This window comes from Megalopta genalis, chromosome 2 (genome assembly GCF_051020955.1).
Source record: "Megalopta genalis isolate 19385.01 chromosome 2, iyMegGena1_principal, whole genome shotgun sequence".
NCBI classification, from domain to species: Eukaryota; Metazoa; Arthropoda; class Insecta; order Hymenoptera; family Halictidae; genus Megalopta; species Megalopta genalis.
Window position 1 is genome coordinate 35605209 of NC_135014.1, and position 17854 is coordinate 35623062.

Consider the following 17854-nt stretch of genomic DNA (forward strand, 5'->3'; position numbering starts at 1 on the left):
AATATTCTATTCAATTTCCATGAAAGCTCTGATCCTACGATTTGATAACCAGATTGCAGAATCTCCGTGCAAAATGTAAATTATATGCATTAATTGCAAGACGTAGGACTCTGCAACTCTGTTTCACTCTCGAACAATTTTCACAAGTTGTAATTAACGTATAAACTTTCCTAGTTTCTCTCTATTTGTTAAATTCATAAATTCGTGGGATCCTCAATCTGTTAACACTTTAATGACCGCTCACACAACATGTGTGCGATGCTCTAATAATTACGTAGATGATTGAATTTAGAGTTTCCTCAAATTAATTCCTCAAAAATATTACCGGCCCCTAAAAATATTAGCGTCCATTAAAGCGTTGATAACACCTGGAACTGAAGGTACCACAACTGGAGCAACAACAATGAAATTGATAATCGCTCAGCCATCTAGACGGGGCCACTTTATCGTGTCGCACGCGACTCATCATCGTTTCCCGCAGACCCGATTTCCCGAGCACCCGGAGCTCGGCTGTCCGAAGCACGCTTGACCAACCGAAGAAGCCCGTGGCCGGAAGAAAGGTTCTCCGGGCGATCACGGGGCGTTTATTAGCCCATTAGAACGGCGGTATTCGAGCTTTCACCGGCCATTTAGAGCGATAACCAAAATTAGCCGGCACACGCAGATGTGTTTACACGCGGGCACGCCGCTCCGGCCCGAGGGCAGTCGCGAGGCAGTCGCGAGGCAGGCGCGCGAGGGTGGCCGAGGAGAGCCGAAGAAGTGCGCGTCCCTCGCCCGCCGGGGGCGGGAGAGAGCGAGAGAGCTCTCAGGCTCGGAGGAGGTGGAAGTAGACCGTGCGAGGGAGTCGAACGGAGAAAGGGAACCTGTAGGAACACAAGGAGGACTGGAGGGGCTCGCCGAGGGGAGGCACGCCGGAGCGTGGAAACACAGGCGGCCGCGAGAAGGAGACGCCGCGGCGAGAGGGTTGCTGGCGTCTAGCGTGTGCGTGCGGTGCACAGAGGGCAGGAACACAAAGAGGGGCAGCTCCGACGAGGGGGCCGGAGGGGCGAATCTACGCGGAAGGGGTGCCCGAGGGTGCTCGGGGGTGCTCGGGGCGGCTGGCTCGGTAGGCGGCGGTGAGATCGGGGGCGGGAGGGCGGAAGAGGGCGCAGGAGGAATAAATGGGGACCGACGCAGTCCTGTCGGGAGCGTCACAGCGGGCGGACGCTCACCACCGACGCTTCTCTCGCTCGCCTAGCCTCGCCTCGCCTCGCCTCGCTCGTTCTCTCTCTCTCTCTCTCCCTCCCTGCCCCCACCCCCCGGCACCCCTCCTCGCTATCATGGCAGCGTAGCGCGTCTCTCTCTCTGTCTTTCTCTCACGCACACTCGCATACACACACACACATACACACATACACACGCTCACCGTGTCTCTCTCGTCGTCATCTCCATCCAGCAACAGTCGAGTCGCGAGACGGACCATCAGCCTCACCCTGTCGGTTGCTCGGATACGTTGGCCAGTCTCGTCTGAGCCGCATCTGTCTCGTCCACCCTCTTTATTTTCTCTCTTCCGGATCCCGTTCACTCACCACTCTCTCTCTCTTTCTTCTTTTTCTTCTTCTCTTTGTCTCTGTCTCTCTCTCTCTCTCTCCTTGTTTCCATTTGTATGGAATCGTTCATCGTCTCGACGACCGATTGTTTTCCGTAGGGGTTGCTCCCGTCGACGGCGTGTTACCGTTCGTTCCGCGCACACGTCGCAGCTATCCCCGTGCGTGGCTCGGTCCGGTCTCGCCTCACGTGTGTCTCTCGCGATCGCGAAGATGCGCGGTCAAAGCCGCGACCGGTGGCCCCGTGACTACCGCCGACCGCCGTTGCCAGTGAATTTGTGACCGCGGACCAGTGAGAAGTCCACCGGCGGATGAGGAGGTCCGTCCCGGAGCTGATTCGATGGTCCGATGCTGCGAGCGAACAGTCGCGATTCCGCCCGTTCGGAGTGCCGATTCCCGCGAGCCTGCCCGTCAGAGGCTGCCACGAGGGCCGCGTGGCCCGCTGACGACCTGCCAGCGAGACAGCGCCGCCCGGCTGGTTGTCGATCGCTGCCTTCGCACGCGAGGTACACCGTCGCGGACCCAACGGGGGTCGTTGGTGCGGAGTGACGGCTCGAGCCTCTCCCGGCCTCGTTCATCCTTCCCGTTCGCGTCCGCCCGAACCGGGGACAGTGATCGAGAGAGAGCAACGGCTACCAGCGATCGTTACAGAGACGTCGATCCGACGCGACCGTCCCCGAATGTTGATTGATCACCCGTTACGGCGCATCGCGCTAATTCGACCGAGGCAGCGCGATGCTGCGAGCGATGGAATTACCATCCATCGGCGCCCGTGCCGCATCCGGGAATAGTGATTCCGGGGATTGGTGATCGTATTCTATCGCACGGTCTCCGCGGGGGATCGCCAGGAAGCATCGCGGGAGAGAGCCACGTATCGGTGAATTTGAAGTGCTACGTAATGGTGATCTTTTGGTTTCGTTTCGTTCCGTTTCGGTCCGTTTCGTTCCTCCGTAAGCTCGAGCGACGTCACGGCCGCGTCGTAGATACCGCCGCACGAGGGAAGATTAGGGCTTGCGATACGATTCCGAAGGGTGAGTTAGGGTTGGATATCGGTGGACAGCATCGAGGAACGCCGGCGGAGAGGGTGCCGCCTCTAAGGGGCCGCGTACAACGGCGTAAACAAGGGGCTTTTCACGTGCGTGGAAAATCCGCGAACCTGGAAGAACGGGTTCCGGAAATTCTGTGCTGTCACACGGGCGTCAAATCGACGGACCTTCGCTGTCTCTCATTCTTTTGCTAATGGTAAACCAGGAAAATTTGTCTTCCTTTTATTATTGGGAAACGAGGAAAATTTGTTCTTCTTTTACTGATGGGAAACGAGGCAAATTTGTCCTTCTTTTAATATTGGAAAACAAGGAAAATTTGTCCTTATTTTGCTAATGGAGAGCAAGGAAAATTTGTCCTTTTATTATTGGAAAACAGGGAAAATGTGTCCTCCTTTTACTATTGGGAAACGAGGAAAATTTCTTCTTCTTTTATTATTGGAAAGCAAGTAAAATTTGTCCACCTTTTCCTAATGGGAAATGAGGAAAATTTGTCCTCCTTTTCTAATGGGAAACAAAGAAAATTTATCCTCCTTTCATTAATAGAAAATAAGGAAAATTTGTCCTCCTTTTCCTGATGGGAAACAAGGAAAATTTGTCCTCCTTTCACTAATGGAAATCAAGGAAAATTTGTCCTCCTTTTCCTGATGGGAAACAAGGAAAATTTGTCCTCCTTTCACTAATGGAAATCAAGGAAAATTTGTCCTCCTTTCACTAATGGAAATCAAGGAAAATTTGTCCTCCTTTTCTAATGGGAAACAAAGAAAATTTGTCCTCCTTTCATTAATAGAAAGCAAGGAAAATTTGTCCTTCTTTCACTAATGGGAAACGGGGAAAATTTGTCCTCCTTTCATTAATAGAAAACAAGGAAAATTTGTCCTACTTTCACTAACGGAGAACGAGGAAAATTTGTTCTCCCTTTAGTAATGGAAAACAAGACAAATTTGTTCTCCTTTTACTATTGGAAAACAAGAAAAATCTGTTCTCCTTTTTACTAACGGAAAACGAGAAAAGTTTCTCCTCGTTCCTCACTAAAAAGTCAGGGAAAGATGATCAACGTCCATTTTTTCAACGCTCGCGTGAATCTAGACCTTCGCTTTCGGCGCAGTTTAAACGTTCTTCAGTCTTTAGTGGCGCCGATATTTTCTAAAGAAACTTTCGCAGCTGTTGCTAATACAAGATTAAATTTCAAAGATATTCTGGTTCGGTAAAGAGTTTTAGGCGAGATTCGAAGCACGGACGATCCTCGGATGTGCACGAGATCGTTCGCGTACGGAAAATGTATCGTTGCAGCGAGATTCGTAACGTACACAATTATTGCGCCAGATTTGAACATCAACGTCTCCGCGGATAGAATACGCACGCAACGTGCACGCGGAGTTCAGATTCCCCGGAATGCGAGTCGTTCGAACGCGTAATAATCGGCAGATTGCGTATACTTGTGCGTCTGGAGCCTATAAAAATCTGAATAGGTCGATAAGGCGTAAAATTCCGGAGGCTTTGATAGCGTTTCAGATCACTGTTCTTCTGCCGGAGCGGCGGCAAAGAACGGCACTTGGATCCCGTGAGAATGAAAATTCGCGTAAACGTGCATGATCTTTGCACTAGTTTTATGGAACTCGTCAAAATGACGGGTCGCCAGTTTTTTTACTTTACAATGAGTCAGATCGTAAAGATACATTCGTATGTTATTTATTCAGTATACATGTTGCTTGCGGCAAATATTTTTAATTCGTTGTATAAATTATTGTATTTTATTTCAGTTTCATTTATTGTGCTTTGTTCCAGTTTCATTTGTTGTATAATATTTTATTTCAGTTTAATATGTTGTATTTTATTCCATTCCATTTAATCTCTTTTCATTTGATTTCATTTTACTTTCTTAACGTTAACATTCGCTGAAAATCAGAATAAATGCCTTATTGTTACCTTCATAAACTGATAGAAAACAGTTGCGTTTAGCGTTCCGTAAATCTTGTGTGAAGTACGATCGATCTCACAGTTTCGTTCAACGTTCGCGCTATCGATGAGTCGGTCCGAAAAAAAGATCGGGCAATCCAAACGAAACGGAGGGAAATTCTCTACAGATATAGACCGAAAATATAGAAGAATAGAGGAACATCGCGTTTGCGAACGTAATATCTTCCGTAATCTCGTAGCTCGCGATAGTCACGCGGAAGAACGTGACTATAAAATGTTCCGGCGACGGCCGGATTTATCAGAGATTTCGGTGGATTTCGGTGGATAAATGGCCAGGAACGCGGCGAAACCCCGAGCCGATTATTAATTCAGGCTCGCGGTGTCCCTGGTGGCGGATATAAACGGTCCCGCGCGACAATTAAAAGTTCAGGCGAAGAAAGTGGTGGTCAGGGATCGATCGTTTGTTCGTGGGAACCGGTCCGGCCCGATTGGGACCACGGGAGCGCCGATACACGCGAATATTTAATCCCGACACCGGCCCAGCGAGAGCCTTGATCTTCAACCGCTCCGAATAATTCATACAGGACAGGTCCCGTTCGAGGAAATTCGCAAATAAGTCACCGGTTTCTGCTAATTAGATTTTAACGAAGGCCACGCGGTTAAATAGCACCGCCGGCAGCACATGTCGCAGGGGTGAACTGCCACGAACGGGACACTTTTGTTTACTACAAGATAAGAAAGAACACTGAATCACCCGTGTAACTCTAGTTTGAAACATATTCGAATGATCACAGCGTAAATGAGTTTCACCTGCGGTTACTTGCTTTCTGTTTAATTCTTTATGAAGCGCATTTTGTCACATTCATCATTGATGATGAATTGAATGAATTGGTTGTTTCGATAGGACAGTGTGACCAGGTCAAGTAATCTTGGTGTTAATCTCGTTTTTTTTATTGATTGTAAGTACATATAATATTATATAATGATCTTAAATTATATAAATCTTTCTCTGCATCTTTGGTCGGTATCACATTTTAGTATTTTGTGACAAGAAATATATTTCTTTCAATGAAAAGAAACTGAAGAAAATTAGCAAATATATCTGGATAAAAATGTCTTAAGAATTATTTTAACAAATATCCCAGAAATTAATGGCATTATAAGCAAACGAAGTTAAGCATAAGAAGAATTAATTGTCTGCCACAATTACGTATTAATTGGTGGCGGTTTCAAATTGCGTGTGATTATATATGCATAGTACGGTTACAAAACAAGTATAATTTTATTATAAAATGATTCACCATACTCGAGATAATGGCGATGTTCCATTCATGATAGTTCTCCACTCCAATTTTTACTTCGCTGCCGGGTTCCCTGCACCTTGGGACATTTCAAACAACGACCCTCTCAGGATACCAGACACCGTCCATTCGATTAGTATTCGATAATTGGGGTGCCGTTCTTTCTCCGTTCCGCTGAAACAGTTCGAATTGCCGTTGCGGCGGAGCCGGGAAGACGATTATCCGGCGCGTACGGCCGCGTTGATTAAATTCCCGAGGATTTCGAGCTCCGGCCGTTGTTATTTCGGAAATATGATGTTATTAAATTAATCGGCGCCGCGATAGGAAGAACGATTGTTTCGCGTAATTTCTGCAGTAATTAAAATTATACACCCGGCGAGAATGTCTCATTAAAATCTGCTTCCCGCCAAAACGAGCACCCGCCGCGCCACTGTAATCATTATAATCACGAGCGCCGCGCACTCGAGGCGGCGCCGAAAAAATTCTGTTATGCTTGAATTACGTGGCAGAAAGTCGCTGATTAATAAGCGCGAGCGAACAGGCGAGATTAAAGTTCAGTCTCAGCGAGCGAAACGTTTCGGTCGCCGGTGATTGCGGCGATGCGAAACCGTCGGCCGGCCGGCTGTAGATCGAATACCGGAAATGCGGTGGAGATGTACGATAGAGGATCGGTGGATCGGATTTCTCCACCATTTGAAATGACGTGCGACGCTTTATTCGAATTTCCCGCGATCCCTCAAATCACTCGCGGAACAGACGCGGTTATAATTATCGACGGTTTGTTGTTTCAGTCTCCATTATCGCCGGCCGTGTTGTCATTTCGCACATTTTTGCGCGCGGACGACGCCGCAGATAGTTCGTACGAGTAATTTTGGAATCACTGCATCTCGCTTGTTGTATTCGAACGTATACGAAATCGCTGTCTCGAGTTTCTACTGTACAGTTTTCTAACTCTATTTTTCTAATCATTTTTCTAACTTCGTTTTTCTGATTTTCTAACTTCTTTGCCTTCTATTTGTAATCTTCTAAATTAATCGTTTATGTTCACAGGGTAGAAATTCAGATCAATGTTCCGATTGCTCGTTAAAATTACATTCTCTCTAATTGACGTTTATATTGTACACAAAAATGGACAATGTAGGAAGAGCAGATGCGATTATTCGCGAATTGTTCATTTTTTTTTGCACAATTCGAGCGTCAATTAGGGAGAATTTACTGTACTCCGAACGTTCGAATAAACGAGGATCTGCGAAATCAGGACGCGGAGGCAGGGAGAATAATAAGTTAGAACACGAAGTCAAGTGTACGCAATTCTTTGGAATTTCTTCGGCGAAACGAGGTCTAGCATTGCCGTGTAATAGGATCGCACTCTTACGGTTCGCGTAAAGCTGCTTGCATTTTTCTAGCTCTTCGCCCCTTATCTGCCTTTCAGCCCGCTGTCGACGTTTATGAATAATTCCATCGATCTTATAATTTCTACGTCGCTGTCCAGGAGAAAGCAGATCTAATTAAGCTGCTTCAGAGCCGAATAAATCTCATCTGTAACAGAGCACTGTCTAAAAAAAGCTATTTCAACTCACTTTATTGAAATATTTATATTTCAATATAATATATATATTATAATAAAAAATATATATATTGATATTTCAACATTTATTGAAATTGAATAAATTTCACCCGCGATAGAGCATAATTTAAAAGAAGAATAAACAAACGAAGCATTTCGAGTCACTTGATATTTTATCCGCGTCAATATCCAAATAAAAGCAGATCGAATTTATTAGAGCAGAATAAATTTCATCTGCGACAGAGCACTGTTTCAAAAAAATAAAGAAACGATTCGTTTCTGCTCACTTAATAATGTCTGTATCAATTTCCAAATAAGAGCAGATCGAATTTATTAGAATAAATTTCAGTTATAATTGATTAGAATCCGACTGGATTTCGAGCTTTAAAGAAGCGACCCGTTCCGACTCGCTCGATGATTTCAATGTCGCTGTCCAAAGGATAGCAGAGCGAACGAATAAAAATCGACTGAACGGAAAAAGCCGAATGAACGTCGGCTCTTATAAAACAAGCAAGAAAACGAATCGTTCTGATCCGGTTGACGCTTTCAACGTTGCCTCTCAAAGACGATCGTGCGAAATTTATGAAACTCGAACGGACTCGGACTGCGACAAAGGACAGCTTCCGGTTTCGTGTCCAATGGAACATGTATCTAGGTCCGCCGGTCGAAAGAAAGGCGTCGGATCGTAATTCACGTGGAATTAAGAGGCGTCGCTTTGTTTCGTTACGTAAACCACAGCTGCGAACCGTGGCCGGCCTTCGACGTTACCGCCGTCGTACGTTTATCCGTGGATTTTAGTGAAATTCGCCGTGATTGGCAATGACCGTGGAGAACGGGCTCTCGTCTATTCTTTCTTTCTCTCTCTCTCTCTCTCTCTCTTCATCTTTCTCTCTCTCTCTCTCTCTTCATCTTTCTCTCTCTCTCTCTCTCTCTCTTCATCTTTCTTTCTCTCTCTCTCTCTCTTCATCTTTCTCTCTCTCTCTCTCTCTCTCTTCATCTTTCTTTCTCTCTCTCTCTCTCTCTTCATCTTTCTCTCTCTCTCTCTCTCTATCTCTCTCTCTCTCTCTTCATCTTCTCTCTCTCTCTCTCTCTCTCTCTCTCTCTCTCTCTCTCTCTCTCTCTCTCTCTCTGGTGTGGCCGGCCGATATCGATGTATCGGGGATACATTAACGTTAATGAACCGCCGGCCGCAAGTAACGATTCGAGCAGACCGTGTCCCCGATCGCGTGACAATTTGTTTCGCCATTTTGAAAATCACCGGCAAGACGAGGGACCCGGGAACGGACACAAAAATATATTATATAATTTACATACAACGCGACGCGATGTTACGTCGACGCTTGAACACTGAAAATTCTGCCTAACGAACTGCACTATAGATTCGGCGCTGTTTTCTGTTCTGGATTGAAAAATCTGCACTCGAAAACCCCTGCCGATTTTATCTCACCGTAGAAGCAATATTGGTTTAATTTTATAACAATCATATTTTATTAATCGTAACACGTAAATATTTGTTCGGAGATTGAACGAATTGAAACATTTTACGTGCTCGAAGCAAAATTTCGAAAGGAAGGGCAATTTTTGCATCGGATTATGGTGCAGCCCCTTGGGGAATGCATCACATCCAGTAATTAAATCGCTCGCAGGGAATTATCGTCGTTCAGTTTATGAAGTAAATACATTCGCATTTTGTCAAAGATATTCGCACGACTAGGTAAAATTAAAATATAAGAAAATAATATTTCATCGGATAGTAATACTTCACGGAATTTGGTATAATGGTATCCCAAGTAATAGTATTGCAAATAAGAGATTTGTATGCTTTAACTTTTTATTGTATCACGTGTCTACTTTTATCGATAATATAAAACATTAAATTTGTTTATAAGTGACCGAAAATCGTATCGATAATATAGGACGTTCATTTTTTGAGCAAAATAACTGGAAACATCATGAAAGAGTAATTTATAGAAGTGACCAATTCATTTGAAATAATTTCGCTTGTAAATAATTTATTAATTTATTATATACGTTTCGTTGTCGATCACATTGAGACTACTCTTTTATCAGTACAGATTTTTAAATAATATTTCAAGCATAATTGTTGTCCGAATCCATTGCATCAATTGACTGCGAATCTTTTATGCACTTGTGATAAAAATAGTAAATATACAAAATGTACAATAGCGAAAACTTTAGAAGAATGTAAAGACACGATTATATTCTTTGCAACAGAGTTTAAAGTTAATAAACTACTGAATAAATCTCTGTGTAATACCAACGAACACAGTTAGTACTTAACAATTAATGCAGACAATTTTCATTTCGCATAAAACTCGGCAATCTAGTTATAAGAATTCTAATAAGAAAACAATTTCTGTCCCTGAGCGAGTAACACTTGTGACAAAATTAAACTAAAATCGTCCTTCATCGTTCTCGTAAATGCGATCCTAATTTAGCCATCGATTCAGCTATATGTTCGTGTAGATCTTAACGCGTTGAAATTCTTATAATATACATTTACATATTCATATATAATATATATTTATATCATACATATATTTATATATTTATATATTTATATAATTATATATTTATATATTTAATATAAAATTTTATATATCTATATTTAATCTTATATATCTTATATATCTATAAAATATATTTCGATAATTTTATAGAAAAAATCGATGAAAAAGTAAACCAGTCTTTTATACCGGAATTTTCTACGGAAACTTCAATTCGAGCTCGAATCGATTGTTGTTGCGGATCCGCGTCCATCAGCTTCCCGGATCTGAGAACTAAGAAATCGTTCTAACGTTCGTGAGCGTTTCGCGAACACAAGGACCGATTAACATCGGCCACGCGAATTTAAAAGCACGTATTCTAATCGGTGACCCAGTTTCCTCAAGACAGAGCCAACATGATCTCGTTAATCCTCCATTAGTCGCAGTGTTTCTATTACGATAGGAGGAACGGTTTTTCTTTCATTACTTAACTAGATTGCAGAGATACGGCCCTGGATCGGGGGCTGTATTAAAGGTAGACACTTCCAGCCGGCTTTGAACCTCCTCTATAAACCAGGAAACGTGATAGCGATGCTCCATACATTTCGTATTTCGAGTTTCGAAGGCGAGATAGGTTCGTATCGAAGACACTTTTTACAAAGCGAATAGCATCGTCGATTATCACCAAAATGTCCAGTTTCGATTACAGTGAATGTTACAACGTTTATTCTTCCATATTCTCCGCCATTTTCTTGCGCTGCGATGCGAGATGCTTGTTATTCGAGCATCAGCGCGGACAATAATACCGTGCACAGTTAATAAAAATTCTTTCTAATTAGGTTGGAATTTTGTTAAATTGTGAGCAGAAGTTTCTTGAATGAAGTTTAGCAGTAATTAATGCAGAGGCTACTTGTGCCGGGAAAGAAATGAAATTATGTTGAATTTCAAGACGATGGTACCACTAACTTTAATCAGCAGCGCGAAGAATATTGTTAATTAAATTGCTGATAGGGATGCTAAGAAGGTGAACAATTAAAAACGAAGCGTGCTGATAAAATAAAATAAAATATTTGTTGAGTAAATTGTCAGCAGCTGTTCACAATGTAGACAGTTGAAAAGGGGACTGTATTAACAGAATAACACTATTAGTAGCAGAATAAGTTGCGCCAACTACCAAGAACACTATTAACCCTTTGCACTCGAAGCGATTTTAATTACATTTTAAATATATTTTCTGATCTACAGTGTTCCTATTTTATATGATTTATTGCGATTCATGCATATGAAAGCCCATTGGCAAGTGCAAAACTTGCAATTTTAACAGTCTTTTAGATATAAACGAGTCGGATACTATGACAGTTATTTTGAGAAATAGTATAGCAATTTTTAGTGGCGCCTCAGAGTCGCCGCTCGAGTGCAAAAGGTTAAACAGCTACTGGTCGCGCGAAAGAGCCATCGAAACGTGGTACCGTCGAAAGAAAAGCGTTAAATTCCCAAAAGTAAAAACTCTACGAAAATTATCGAGCAGGTGCAGCAATTTCTCCCTAATTCGCGCCGAGATTGCACGCTCTAATCATTGCAATTGTGCAGAAGAAAATAGTACGGCAAAGGGTTAAGCTGCTATCGTTTTGATGAAACTGGATTGGTTTTAGACCTCGAAGCCTCTAGTTTCACGATACAGTAAATTCTCCCTAATTGACACTCAGTTTGTACACAAAAATGAACAATTCTGGAACAGGAGATACGATTGTTCGAGCCTTGCGGCTCGTTTTTATAGTTGCCGACTGTCAATAATTATAAAAACGAGGCGCAAGGCTCGAGTAATCGTATATTCTCTTCCCAAATTGTCCATTTTTGTGCGCAATCTTAGCGCGAATTAGGGCGAAAATGTTGTAGTACGTTGCAGAAGACTGTTGCTGATTGCAGAATTCGTGTTCCGTAATCTCTGTATAGACCCGATAACAAACGAGCCTCCCCAGGCAATGATCTTGGCTCGACAGGGATGCTTCGATACGATTTGAAAATAATACGGTCAGCTGGAAATACGACACATCGGTTCCTGTGGTTCCTCCGGAATGGTTCAGCCAAGAGGGACCAGAATTTCCCCATTCCCGGGAATAAAAACGGGAGGTCGTGCCTTGGGAAATTCCGCCGATATCACCACCCTCGGTCCGTTCGGATCGTAATCCCTTGGATCGGTTCTTGACAGCATGCTGAGTACACGGTATCACGGATACTTTCGCGTTGCTTCTCCGTCGAAGTCGAAGCGGCGCAACAACCGATCAGAATTAAACAAATTCCGAATTTCTTCGGAATCGTTTTTAACGCTAGAACAACCAAACCAGTCGAACTGATTGATCTTAGATATTTTCTTTTACTGTTCGTAACATTATAAAAATGTTTCTATGAGAGGTTTTTAGACGAACTCATTTAATGAAATAATCTTCTTTAATTAAGTAGTTAAATAAACTTCTTTAATTAATAAAATCGTATGAAGTTTAACACTAAACAGCTGTTTTATATTAGTTTATAAAAGTAACAATAAGACGTTTGTTCTGATTTTTAACAAGTGTTATCGTAACATTTGCCGTAAGTAACATATAAATTGAATAAATAACTTATAAATATATTTTTACGATATGAACAGTCGTAAATTAAGAAATTAATGATCCGTCATTTCGACGGGTTCCGTAAATCTAGTGTTAAATAAATGCAATCTCGTCATTGTTGTAAAACAATATACATAGATTAGACGTGTTTAGAGCTCGGTAGTTCTGCTGTTAATTGAAATCTTCGAAATCTTCGAGACTAAAAGAATGCGATTCTTCGAATTAAGGAAGACAGAGGCATTCGAGAAAATAATAGGCAAATAACAGCGAGTAATCGACTCCTCCTCTATGAATACGTTCTCTCAATTTGTAATCCGTAGCTGAATAAACCTGCAAGCTTCCGATATGCTTAATAAAAAAAGTAATTAACATTGGGAGGCTGACAACAAATTAAACGGCAACGTAGATAGCGATAACAACAAGATTGCAGCGAGCACGGTAAACATGGAAGCTTAAACAGGTAACAGAGCAAGCTTAGGAAAGCGGCTTAATTAAATGGGGGAAACAAAGAAACAGTAGCGAAAGAAAGCTCTGCAATTGAAAAACAGTTATTAAATGTATGACAGGCGGAACAAATGCAGCCCACTCGTCGAATACAAATAGAAATTCGACGTGTAACTGACGGCTGCTTTAGCCCCATCAATCACGTGGAAACTTTCTGTTGGAAAGTTCATGTTTTCTATCGCGACAGACCGGCAACTTCCCGAGCTTAAATACCGGCGATGAACTTGAAAAAGAAAGGAACTACGATATGGTTATGTTCCCGGTGGTCTATTCAGGGATGGAAGCTTCTTAAACGGTTGCGTTCCTTCGAAACGAGGGGATCGATAGCGACATTGTTGCAGTTTTCTTTCGATAACCGCGGTACCCGATGCATCGGCCGCGGCTCCGGATGCAGGATCCGCCGAAATTCCGCGCGAACTTTACGAGCGTTATCGGAAGCGAACTGATTCATCGGCTCGCAGTAAAATTTATACGACCTATGCGATAGTCGAAGCGACGATCTCCGCGTTTAAGGGCAGCCTTAACGGTGTTTTGCTCGCGATAGTTCACTAGCGATAGTTCGCTCTCTCTCTCTTTCTCTCTCGCAGATGCCTGCGAGTGCATTTAATGCGTGGCACATTTTTGAATTTGGGTTACGCGGGACGCCGTGATGTAACAAATATTGTCTGCGCGAGTTGCAATATCGTTACTTCCTAGTTCGAGGTATAAGAAATCAGAAATGTGTTGATGAAGAAAACCGATCACAACATTACAGAATAATTACAGCGGCTCGCAAAAGTGTTCGTACACCTTTTAAAACGCAATAACTTTCTCAAAATTGAACCAAATGACTTGATTTTTTCTAGATGATAGAGGGTCTACTAGACGATAACTGAAAAGCTTTTTTTATATTTTGCTATTACTTGGAACGAAAAGAAAAAATTAGAAACTCGCGGTTTTTAACTTTTTTATTTGAACCTATAACGAAAATGTAAAAAATTCCTTTCGTAGATCTCGGTAACTTGTATGCGTGCTGAAAATTTGATCGAAATCGGTCAACCCAGAGTCGAGCTGCGGGCGTTGAAGGATTTAAAAAACTGCTGATTTCTCACAGTTTTCGGTAAAAATCGTGATAAAACTGCGATTTTTGCGATCTCTAATTTGTTGTAACTTGTATCAACGTGAACCGACTTCGATAAAATTTTCAACACGCATACAAGTTACCGAGATCTACGAAAGACATTTTTTAAATTTTCATTATAGGCTCGGATAAAAAAGTCAAAAAACGAGAGATTTTTATTTTCTTGTCGTTCCAAGTAATAGCAAAATTTAAAAAAAAATGTACCGTTTCAGTCATCGTCTAGTAAACTAGTCTCTCTATCATCTAAAAAAGAAATCGAAAATCACTTAATTCAGTTTTAAAATAATTATTACATTCTAAAAGATGTACAAACACTTTTGAGGGCCACTTTGTAGTTCCACGTGAATTTCGACCGGTTCAAACGTTTGAAAAGATAATGAGAATTTATCGAGTCTTCAGAATATATTGATTTTTATACGAAATTATCAACGTCGACAATTTGAACGCGTCAAAATCTGCACGAATCGATAGCTAAATTAGGATCGCATTCGCGACGAAGATAAAGGACGATTTTACATATAATTCTCCAACAAAATATCACTCTCCCTGTGAACATCTTCGACAAATTACAAAATGTACCTTGCAAACCGATCGACGATAATTCCCTGCGAGCGATTTAATTACCGGACGATGCATTCCCCAAGGGGCTGCACCATAATCCGATGCAGAAATTCCCCCTCGTCCCGCAATTTTGCCGCGGGTTCGTAAAATGTTCGAGCTCGCTCGATCTCCGAACAAATGTTTACGTGTTACGATTCATAAAATAAGATTGTTATAAAATTCAGTGGCTCTTCGGGTACACGAGGCCAGATTTGCAAAACCTCGTGCATCTCCGCGTATCTACGAGAATTACGGCGCTCGCTCTCGGCGAGGAATTTACGAGCGTCGCCGAGACGTGCAAATAGCCGCCGCTGCCGAAACTTCGCGAGACTGATCAGAAATTCAGAAAGACGTCTTTTTGCGGCCGGTTGCCAGCCATTACCGATACCGTGCGTCCTTTTTCGGCGACCGTCGGAAAATTGATCGTTCCCCCGCCATCCATTATTCGGCGTCGAGATCTCGTCATCCCCGTGAAATATTATCTGTAGAAGAAAAACCGCTTACGACAATTTAATTCAGTATATATATCTCGCGCGCGCGCGCGCGCGCACCTCGCTGAATACCAAACGGCAAGTTCATTCTTCGTTGATTCGTAAAAAGCACGATCATCTGAAACATCAAAGTGAAAACATGTCGGAAGAATCTCGGGTCGCTGCTACGTTATTTTCGACCTGCCAACATTCTCGAAGAGCGAGACAACTTTCCTGCATTTTTATGTCGCTCGAGAAATGTTCAATTTATCGCGAAGATCCGCGGTCCACTAATTACAGACATTCGATCAGCACCTCGAGAAACATGGAAATAAAACGACACGTCGGCGCGCCGTTTTACGATTGGTTTATGGTCGCTTCGCCGTTATTATTCAGCCGCGTGCGGCGAGCATTTGCATCCTTCCTGGCTGGAAAAGCGAATTCCTGTTTGCCGAGCAAATATTTTTGAGAGGTCGCGTACATAAATTGGAAAATTCCTTTTTCGGCCAAATTAATTTGGAAGCGCGAACAATTCAGCCTGGATTTTGGTTCTCGGAGATTCCGTTTAAAATTCATTGCTGTTTACGAACGGTGTTTCCGTGCGTTGACGAATAGAGCAACCGGGGCGACGAGCCGATCGATCTTCGTTTCGGCTATTTCGATTCGGACAACGCTTAACTTTTTACAGCGCGAACTCATTCGCATACGTTCGATTACTTTCCGTCGATCGTTCCCGTGAAACGCGTCGAAATTGCGGCCGGCTCGAACACCGTCCTCGTTATTATATCGCATTGCATATACAGGGTGTCTCACTGTAGCTGTCAAAACGCAATATCTCCCTTATCGTTAATGATATTAAAAAATGCTGGAGGAACAAATTGTATGGTTCGTAGGGGCACGTGTTGCAGCGGAAATTATTTCATTTTGGAGGTCATATTTTTCGAGATTTCAAGACCATCGATGTTCTTTTAAACGGGATTACGTATTTCTATCATTATATCATGATTGCTAAGATCAAAACGGTTCCAATGACCTATGGTAACACGATCGTCGCCTGATCAAATCGGTTGCGACTTGCATCAAAAACGGAATTAAATGATGTGCAGAAGTCGGTGGAAATAATTTCGAACATTTAATCCAATAAACTTTGTCATTGTCGATCTCTGTGTTGTAGCCATTTCAGCATTCGTGGTCATTTCTAAATGAACGGGAATACGCGTCCTTTCGAACCATACAATCAGCATTTTTGTGTATCATTAACGATAGCGGAGATATTGCTTCGCATCGGTGAAACAGCCTGTACAAATAACGCCGAGACAGAACACGCGAAACAATTCCGTTGGAACGTGCGATAAAAATTTCCGTACGCGGGTGGTTGTTGCAATACGCTTTACGGGATCGCGTTAGCTCCAACTTTCAAGGCGGAAACCCCTAAAATGTTTTACGCGCCGGAAATCGTTCTCGCGACACGTTTTTCCATCGGCTGACACGGTTCCCCGTTACGATTCCCCTTCGCCTCTTTTAATAGCCGTAATCCCGCGAATTTCTCCACCTGCCAGTGCCGCATCGCGTGACATTTAATAATGCCATTCTCAAAAATTTATGTGCGACCGTGTTAAAATGAAGCCCGTAAATTCAATTCGTAGGAATTCGTTAGTCGATGCTGAATCTTCTGCGGTTCAATTCTTGCTAGCTGCGAGCGAACCGTGAATCGCCATGCGGAATAAAACTTTGCTGAGTCCGTTGCAAAATACAGAAACTGCATGATAGTGAACATGTTAGAAACGGTGTACAATAAGTAGACGAAAGTAGTATAGCAACAATGGATAAAGGAAACGTAGAGTAAGAAGAATTTACAAATATTGTCTCGTTATTGCTACTGCATTAACATTAATCGAAGAAGAAAGAAATGCATTTTTATCTAGCTCCTGTTTCTCTTTTAACGATAATAATAATAACCTTATTTATCAACGGGACGAATCCTTCGTTTTTGCAATTTCATTTTATGTAATCGACGAGGACAATTTTTTATTTTGCACAAAGATCCGATGTTTTTATAATAGTAAGTAGACGATATTTTTAAATTCTTCTCTGGCGCCTTTAGAATTTTTGATTTCATCTATTCTATCGATTATGACAGTTGGTTGAAGCAGAAGTACGAAGAAAACTTGAGAAATTCTGCATCGCGTAGATCGTGATACAATGCCGCATAGAAACGCCCACGGAATAATCAAGTTGCATGCGCATCATTGCAATATTCTTGACAAACCGATGCAAGAATATGCTTCGTGAATTATGAACGCATTACGTGAATTGATTCGAGACACAATACGGGCCGATTGTGAATTATCGGACGATGCATTTTTTAAAGCGATCTACCGATAAATCGTAGCGTGCTGAATTCTCATTTCACGAGAACGCCGATTCTCGCGCTACGAATCACGGTGAGAGAAATTTCGCGCTGGTTTAATTGGATCGCGAAGGCGCGATTGGCGGCGCCCGAGAGAATGATACAGCCGCGGATCGATCGTCGAGGAGATCATTTCCGGCCGCGGCGACAACATTTCGGCGCGTGTAAATTTTTCATCGGCTGATCCCCGATGGCCGACGCGTGACTGTACATTTTA

The 17854-nt window shown here is 42.7% G+C and overlaps 1 protein-coding gene across 8 annotated transcripts in view; it reads left to right on the forward strand.

Annotated features, from left to right (window-relative positions):
• SK (small conductance calcium-activated potassium channel) overlaps positions 1 to 17854 on the forward strand; it is a 391518-nt gene that overhangs the window by 220680 nt on the left and 152984 nt on the right. The window contains exon 1 of one of the 8 annotated variants that reach the window (XM_033478724.2): positions 1171 to 2487. The exons of 6 other annotated variants lie outside the window; for them this stretch is intronic. In XM_033478724.2, coding sequence (XP_033334615.1) covers positions 2485 to 2487 — 3 coding nt within the window. In that variant the 5' untranslated portion in view covers positions 1171 to 2484. Of the gene's footprint in view, positions 1 to 1170; positions 2488 to 17854 lie in introns of those variants that run through there. One more of the 8 variants, XM_033478729.2, reaches the window with a different exon arrangement.